The sequence below is a fragment of the Lygodium microphyllum genome, chromosome 3 (genome assembly GCF_053477565.2).
Source record: "Lygodium microphyllum isolate KBCC chromosome 3, Lygodium_microphyllum_v1.1.10, whole genome shotgun sequence".
NCBI classification, from domain to species: domain Eukaryota; kingdom Viridiplantae; phylum Streptophyta; class Polypodiopsida; order Schizaeales; family Lygodiaceae; genus Lygodium; species Lygodium microphyllum.
The window spans coordinates 161,668,779-161,677,796 of NC_141137.1; the positions used below are offsets into that span (position 1 = coordinate 161,668,779).

The following is a 9,018-nucleotide window of genomic DNA, read 5'->3' on the forward strand; positions in this document are numbered from 1 at the left end:
CATGCACTCTCACTCGACTAATCGATCGAAGTCTCTCACTTGCAAGTTCTCCTACCAAGCATGTCCACTCATTCCAATCAAAATTGCAAGAGAATCTCACCAACGATTGTAGTCTAGATGAGTGTGAGAGCTCCCAAGCTCTAACAATCCCTTTGGCTAGATGCGGTGTAACATGAAAAGACACACTTGAATCCAAGTGTGCTTGTCATCCTCAGAATCTGCAATCAATATACGTGCACTCAAAGAAGAAGCAAGAAGTACATCACCATCACTATCTATTGGCCCCCCTTACCCTAGAATTCCTAGAATTAGGCCGGTTGTAAACCCCTCGACCTCATGACTTTCGCATTACAGGTGATGAACAGCCCATAAATAATTAATTCCACATAAGAGCACCAAGGAGTTTCAGCACTTTAGTTGAGATATTGTAACATTAGTACTGATCATGAAACCTCTACCACTATCACGAGTTTATATTAACACTAATTATACTGATCATAAAACCAGCTCTACCAGCATCGCGAGCGTATACAAAGCAATGACACGAATGCTCACGCAAATCAGATTATATTGTACGAGATAAGAGGCATAAATGCACAATGAAATCTGCTGATTCAATCAATTTAGGAATGAGACACATGATGGTTTGTGTAATGTTGACAGTTTCTTCTTGGAGAAGAAATTTACTTGTTGAGGCTAGCAACACGTACACTTACAAGATTGCAGCTTGCACTGCAGGGAACAGCTTGACACAAAAAGGGCCAGCTGCTTTAATTAGAGCTTATAGGATATGGTTATCATGAAGCCAGTTAAAATTTGGACTGTACTGAACGGTTCTATGCTTGATGATGATCGAATGTGGCATCGAGCAGCTTCCTGAGGGACTTGCGTTTACTCCACTTGGACTTCTTAGTAGAAGAAGCCGAGGGTCTGTTGGTGGGAGCTACATGATCTATTACAATATGACGTGGATATTGACGCGTGCGGCCGCCAGTACGTACCAGCTGGTCGCAATACTGCAGCTGCACGCGAGCCGCCATCCCTGCACGATCACCAGCTTCTCGCAGTCGTGCTAATTCTCTTATATGCAGTGCCTGATTAGTATAATTGTAACAATATTCCTGTTCCATATTGTCCATGTCATCGACATGATTCTCCAACTTCTCGCCATTGATATTGTGCGTATTCCTGTCGAGAGGGGCTGCATACAGATCAGCAAGCATTCGCCAACGTGGCCTCAGGCGATCATCGTCATTATCCGCGCGTGTCAAGATGCTGTCGTCCCACGGCCCTTTCCGGAGGGCAGCAAGCCTCGCCGGTGGGGACCGACAGCTGCCGGTGCTTTTGGAGGAGTTGTCGGTGGCGCAGCTGGCGCTGTTGAAAGAGAAATGCTGAGCTGCGTCAGACGCAGGCATCATGGCCATGGAGCAGGTCGACTCCTCCTCCTCACGATGATGATCATGGTAGCTATCATCATCATGCTGCACTCGCTGTTGCGATCGCGGCAATGGGCAATAATCATTTGCAACTGTACTGGAATCCCTATATTGATCCTCACTCTGGCGCAGCTGAGCAAGCCCCTCGATGGCGTCTTTCTCCTCTTCGGTGCACTCAGAGGCCGCATCAGAGCAGCACAGCAGGTGCTGTGAATTCAAGAGCCGTCCACGGCACGGGAGGATATTGATTTGGGCCTGGCTGCAAAATTATGATTCAATATAGGATTCGGTTACTGGCGGTGCTTATGAATTAGGCTGCGGCGAACAAACAGGCATGATAATATCGTTGCAAGGGACGCGAAGACGTATTGATTCGTACATGGTAATTCTCATGAGTGAGTATGCGTACCTAGACGACGCGGGAGAGCGGCAGCAGGCGAGAGGGATGACCACCCGCAGCTCCACCTTCTCCTCTCGACCGTCCACGGAAATCGTCGCACTCGTCATCGTGTTCTCAGAACTGATGAATCTACTCTGCAGCGGAGGCTCGAGGGGGGTTTTACTTATATCGGGATCTCGCCCCCGTCTGGAACTTTCCGCGACCGCCATGTCTTCTCGTCCGTCCGATCGATCCCTCATCGACGGCCCCCTTACAATTGCGTAGCGCATTAGCGCTTTTCGTCTGGGCCCACAGCTCTGCAATTCAGTGTCCACCCAAAATACGTGTGAAAGTTACGGCTTGTTCGGGACTCCCTAGCCTAGTCTAGTCCATTGTTCACGAAAAAGCGATATAAATCTCCAAAAAATACAATAAAAGAAAGTTTAAAACTAAGAAAGATTTTAGTTATACAAAGGGCAGACAAATGTAATTTAATTCAAAAATCCCTCTAAAATTTCGAGTTAGAGCTTAGTTTGAAAACTTAATTTCTTAGCCCTCTGCCACAAAGAGTGTAAGAGTCAAGACATATGCACAACAATTACAATCCACTTCAAGAAATATAGCCGCTGCGAGAAACGACAAACGAAGTTGCACGTTTGTTGTCAAAAGCACAATTCTAATGGTGTGTAGCCCAATTTAATGCAGTAACTTTATTAGCATAGCACTAGCGCTCAATTTTATAGAAATGCTTGCAAGGGAAATAGTGGGATATGTAAACCCCACTCCTCCTATTCACACTAAGTGTGATTATGGGGGTCCAAGGGGGAGTGGAGTCTCTCTCACCCTATTGGCCCTAGGCTTGACCGAGCCCTCACTTCCTTTACCCTATGTACTAGTATCAACAAGATCAAGATAAGAGGGTCATTTCCTCAACCATGTACATGCTAATGACCTATGCATGGCCCCCTCCTAAGAGTGAGACTAAAAAAATGACACCTTTAATCGCCCTCTATTATAATAGCCATAAGGGTCACTATAAGGGATATGCCTTTAACAGAACCAAATATGCACATTTTATGAATAACAAAACACTTATAGACGTGTTTATTGGTATGTTTATGCACATTAAATGGCCTACAACTAAATTACACGTACATTTTGCATTATAAATAGACACATTTTATGAATAACAAAAAACTAACAAAAAACTTGTAGGCACTTAGATTTTGCATAGTAAATAGACACATTTTATGAATAACAAAAAAACTTATAGGCATGTTTATTGGTATATTTAGGAGTACATTAAATGGTCTGCAACTAAATCGCATATGCTTCTACACATGATTTTTCTAACACTAAAAGTGCACTTTTAAATGCCAAGATAAACATGATTTTATATGTAATTTTATTGAAAGTTAAGCATACGTATAAACATGCCAATATATAGCCAACGGGGGTCATGGTGTAGTGGTTTGAGTGTGGGTTTTGTTTGAGGGGTATGTGAGTTCAAACCCTGCGCCCTGCATCCCCAAAAAGGCACAATATATATTTGCTTCAAACCGACTAATATACAAGAGTTGTAAGTTGTAGAACTACACAATAAATATTATGTATTTCTACAATTAATAATTCCATTTTTAAATTACAATCGCTACAAGATAAAGGCCTCATACACCGGTTCAAAGTGATGAAAATGGTCACAAATTTTTTTTCCCGTCGTCGCTAAACACGTCGGTATTAGCGACACCATAGAACCGTCGCTAGGTTCATCGCAAATGCGACTCAAATAGCGATGGTTTGCAATGCAAACTGTGACAATAATAGCGATGCGTGCAGGTAAATTTGTGATGCTAATAGCGACGGTTACATAGAAGAACAATGTTTTGGGCCATACAAAAGGGTTATAGTAAAGTGTACAATGGTCGTCAAAATGAAGGCAAAGTATAATTGAATCCACAAGATTGATACATAAAATAAATACAAGATTGCTTAATGAAAGCACTCATGGAATCATGGGAAGATACAAAGGATGATAATAACATAGTGCATAGAAAATGCACAGAAGAGGATGTACGCTCCACGGATTCAAGCATGAGCTATAGATCCTCGCCATCAAAGCTCGTCTTGCCGCAAAAAAAGCATTGAATAGACTCTGCAAAAAAAGAAACAACTACACATCAGTCCACCTGGATACAATAATGCATTTTAATTAAAATTAGTAACTACGGACAAGAAAGATGAGTGACTTACTGGCTTGCCACGTACATACAATCTATCGATCAATGCAGTGAGATCATGTCTCTCTGTATATTGAGTCTCTAGGCCGGTGGGATCGCGGTTTGTAATAGAGTGCTGCTGCAAAGAAAACAAAATATAACTGTTAGAAACATGATTGCTAGTACAAGTGATATTGCAAAAAAATAAGCAAGAAAAACAAAAGAAAAACTTACAAAGTCCTCCAGATAAGTTATGTGGCCGCCACTCCCAAGATGATGGACCACTCATACCTCCAGTCGTGTCCTCACTGTCTCGCGTTGTTGTCTCCAACGTCCTCGAGAATCTGTAGCCTCCTCCTTGAGTCAGCACCAATCATTTACGTCTAGGCACTCAGGCTTTGAGGCCCCACTTTTAAGTGCCTTGCGTGTATCCGATCGTCTATGTGACATGTGTCAAGAATCGCGTGGTGGAGGGGGTTGCTCAAGATGCTGCGCCGAACACACACATAATGCACAAGGAGAAGCTCACTCAAGAGACAAGAAGAGAGATGGAGGCCAAAAACGTTTTCTTGCTGATTTCTTCTTCTTCCACACACTTTACAATGTACACAAAGTATAGATAAGATACAACATAAAAGGAAAGTGGCCTACTAAGTCAAACAATGCATAACCGACTACACTAGTCGACTGGCGCTATAACTATGCCAGCTGTAAATAGGTGTAACAACCTGAATATAATAAGTAATGAGTCAGTGGCCATGTGAGAGTCATAATAACCACCGACGTGCTAAGTGTAGACATGTGGACCCATCTAACCAGGCGGTCCATCATCCATGTCCACATGTGTTGAGCTTGCCATCTCAACACTCCCCCTCAAGCTCAACTGCATCTCTGCAACTCCAAGTAAGCTTCGAAACTTTTGAAGCTTCTCTGTACCCACTGCCTTCGTGAAGATATCAGCTATCTGATCCTGTGTGCTGACATACACCAAGTCAATCTCACCTGCTAGTACCTTCTCTCTCACAAAGTGGTAGTGTACCTCAATATGTTTTGTCCTGGCATGGAACACAGGGTTCCTAGCCAACTGTATACTGCTCATGTTGTCACAATAAATGACAACTGGACCTTCCACCTGCACATCCAAATCAGCCAGTAACTTTTGCAGCCATACTACCTCACATGCTGCAACAGCAGCACCTCTATACTTAGCCTCTGTACTCGACAAAGCAACTGTAGATTGCTTTTTGCTGCTCCAAGCAACTGCTGCACTACCAAGAGAGAACATGTATCTGCTGGTAGATCGTCTATCAGACATACTACCAGCCCAATCTGCATTTGTGTATCCAAACACCTGTACGTCTGTACCTGCCTCATAGAAAAGCCCATAATGTAATGTGGACTTCACATATCTCAATATGCGTCTCACTGCATCCAAGTGTGGCTTTCTAGGTACTTGCATAAACTAACTCACAAGACCAACAGCGTAGCTCAAGTCTGGCCTTGTAATGGTCATGTAGATCAAACTCCCCACTATCCTCCTGAACATAGTAGGGTCTTCTATCTCATCCCCAACATCAGCACTCAACTTTACATTTTGCTCTAACAGGACTGAAAGTGGTTTGCATGCTGTCATACCATACTTGGACAATATATCCAAGCCATACTGTCTTTGGGACAGTCATATACAATCATCACATCTGATCACCTCAATGCCAAGGAAGTATCTTAGCTCACCTAAATCCTTCATCTCAAACTTCTTCTTCAAAAATTCCTTGACTTCAACAATCCCACTATCACTGTCACCTGTAATAATCAAGTCATCCACATAGATGACTATGATGACCAAATCCCTTTCTCACGTAAAGTGAGTGATCAGCATTAGAAACATAAAAGCCAATATTGACAAGATACTCTCTGATCTTATCAGACCATGCTCTAGGTGCTTGCTTGAGCCCATAGAGTGCCTTCTTCAACCTGCACACATACGTGGGATGCTCTAAATCTTCATAACCTGCTGGCTGATCCATATACACTTCTTCTTGCAAATCACCATGCAAGAAGGCATTCTTTACATCCATTTGCTGCAACCTCCAACCTTTGGCTGCTGCCAAAGCAATCACACATCTGACAGTTGCCATCCTAGCAACTGGACTGAAGGTTTCATCATAATCTATGCCATATGTCTGGGCATAGCCTTTTGCAACCAGCCTAGCTTTGTACCTGCTAATAGAACCATCTGCATTGCACTTAATCTTATAAACCCACTTACATCCAATAGCTTTCTTTCCCTTCGGCAATGATACTAGATCCCAAGTCTTATTGGCCTCTAATGCAGCCATCTCCTCATCCATTGCTGCATCCCAATGAGCATGACCAACAGCCTTCTCAAAACATGTGGGCTCAACATCCTCAACTAGTTTCACCATATAAGCATAATGGTGAGCTGCATAACCCTCAAAACCAAATCTTTTAACAGGGTATCTCACCCTGCTAGACCTGCGTACCACTGGATCACTCAATGGAGTCTTTGCATTAACACGTGCTCTCTGCACACCTGGAGTCCTCACTGAAGGAATGCCAAGCTCATCATCCAAGCTCTCTGAGCCACTGGAGTCTCCATCAAGAACTGCATCAATGCCTTCTGACACTTTATTCTTTCCTTTGTCTTTACCTGTAGTGCTACTAGATGCACTCGAAGATGTAGAGGTACTCCTTAGTCTCCCAGACCAAGGACTACCAGATGATGTCTCTGGTCCACTAAGAGTCCGTGATTCTTGCCTTTCAGCCTGCACATGAGTGTCATGATCATCATCAACATCCAATGCATCACCACTAGATGCATACCAACTGCTCATTTCATCAAAGATGACATCCCTGCTCACTCTGAACTTGCATGTGACAGGTTTGTAACAACGATACCCTTTCTGCTCTAAAGAGTATCCAATAAAGACACACTTTTCAGCCTTTGGATCCAGTTTCTTCCGCAACTCATCTGGCACATGAACATACGCAATGCAGCCAAATACTTTCAAGTGTGAAACATCAGGCTTCTTACCTGTAAAATATTCTTCGGGGGTCATACCATGAACTGCAGCTGTGGGAGTTCTATTCATAATATAAACAGTAGTATGAACAGCCTCAGACCAAAAATGCTTAGGCATATTCTTTTCAGCCATCAAGGCGCGTGCAACTTCTGCCATATACCAATTTTTCCTTTCTGCAACCCCATTTTGCTGTGGGGTATACCTGCATGTGAACTGTCTCTTTATCCCATGAGACCTCAGAAAATCACTGAACTCATTGGAGAGGTACTCTCCCCCTCCATCTGACCTCAAGCACTTTACTTTCAATCATGTTTCTCTTTCAACTGCAGCCTTGAAAGTTCTAAAGTGCTCAAAAGCTTCACTCTTTTCCTTCATAAAATATACCCACAGCTTTCTAGAACAATCATCAATGAATGTGACAAAGTATGAACTACCTCCAAGAGATACATTTTGTGTAGGCCCCCAAATGTCTGTATGCACAACATCAAGGATATTCCTGCTTACATCTCTGTCATGTGAAAAGGGTTGTCTTGCCTGCTTACCAAACTGACATGCTTCACATACCTTCTGAAATTCTGCAACTTTAAATGTAGGCAAACCTGTGACCAACCCTTTGGACTGCATTAATTTCAGCCTTTGTACATTTGCATGTCCAATGCATTTGTGCCAAATTTCAATGTCTGCAACAACACCTTTTCCTTTGGCATACATAGCAGCATTCATAGTAGGAATTCCAGCATCTAGAGTGAACATACGTCCAACTCTACTTCCCTTTGCTACCAATCTGCACTTGTCATTGAAGTCTTCTACAAAGCAGCCCTTTGCATTAAATCTGACTTGCAGCCCTTGCTCTACCATTTGACCGACTGACACCAAGTTCTTTGTAATAGATGACACATGTAATACATCTGAAAGACTCTTTGTCTTACCATCATGCAAGGACAAGGGAACTTTTCCAATGTGTGAAATTGGGTGGCATGAGTCATCACCCGTCTGCACATAACCTGCATTCTGCAAATCCTGCATCTCTCCAAACCATTCTGCATGGCTGGTCATATGATTGGATGCACCTGAATCAACATACCAAACATCTTCATGTGTTCCCTTTTCTGTAACAGCATTCAACATATGCTGCATAACGAACAAACGTTCATTTTTGTCTTCATTCTGTCGTGAAGACGATGCATAGTTTCCTTGCTGCAACTTACCACTGCGGATATCATCTCTCTTAGCATAACATTGGGCTGCAATATGACCTGTTTTGCCATAGTAGTGGCACACAATACCAGAGTTGTTAGAACCTCTGTTCTGCCATCCACCTCTTCCTCTAAAGCTCCCCCTGCCTCTAAAGTTACCACGACCTCCTGAAACCTGCATATCGCCAAATTGCTGATTCAATCTGTTTTGCTGGTTGTCACTACCACGGCCTGTACCACGGCCTCTTGAAGAGAACCTGCCACGTCCCCTTCCAGAACTGGAGTAGAAAGCCTGGACCTGTTCACCACTTCTTTCAGATGTCTCACTCTGCATGTTGATTTCTTTAGTGATCATTAGAGAGACCAACTCATCGAAATGTGGAAATGGCTTCCTAACATATACAGAAGTTACAAAAGACTTCCAAGCCTTTTCATTGTTAAGTCCACCCAAGGTAGACGACACCAAATCATCATCATCGGGCATTGCATCAATCGCTGCCAATGCATCTGCAATGCTTCTTACCTTCAGTGCATACTCATTGATAGACATCTTCCCTTTCTTTAATGTATTCAACTCTTGCTTGAGTTGAATCTTTCGTGCCTTTGTATTTACAGAAAACATACTTTCAAGTATGGTCCAAGCTGCATATGAATTCTCTGCATTTCTAATGTGTCCCAGCATATTATTGTCAATTACTGCAGACAACCAATACATGACCTTTTTATCCTTTGCATTCCATTCTTTCC

General features: G+C 42.9%; 1 protein-coding gene across 1 annotated transcript; it reads right to left on the reverse strand.

Moving 5' to 3' along the window:
* Window positions 1-616: 616 nt before the first annotated feature.
* LOC148039098 (uncharacterized) lies at window positions 617-1,963 on the reverse strand. The gene is made up of 2 exons (XM_087675532.1): window positions 1,846-1,963; window positions 617-1,695 (listed from the first exon to the last, which is right to left on the reverse strand). The coding sequence occupies exons 1-2, from the start codon at window positions 1,941-1,943 to the stop codon at window positions 837-839; spliced, it is 957 nt and encodes a 318-aa protein (XP_087531658.1). The 5' UTR covers window positions 1,944-1,963; the 3' UTR covers window positions 617-836.
* Window positions 1,964-9,018: the final 7,055 nt, after the last annotated feature.

Coding starts and splice junctions, on each gene's coding strand:
- LOC148039098 (XM_087675532.1), bottom strand. CDS start 1,943: ATGACGAGTGCGACGATTTCCGTGGACGGTCGAGAGGAGAAGGTGGAG. Junction 1,696..1,845: donor CGCTCTCCCGCGTCGTCTAG/GTACGCATACTC, acceptor ATAATTTTGCAG/CCAGGCCCAAATCAATATCC.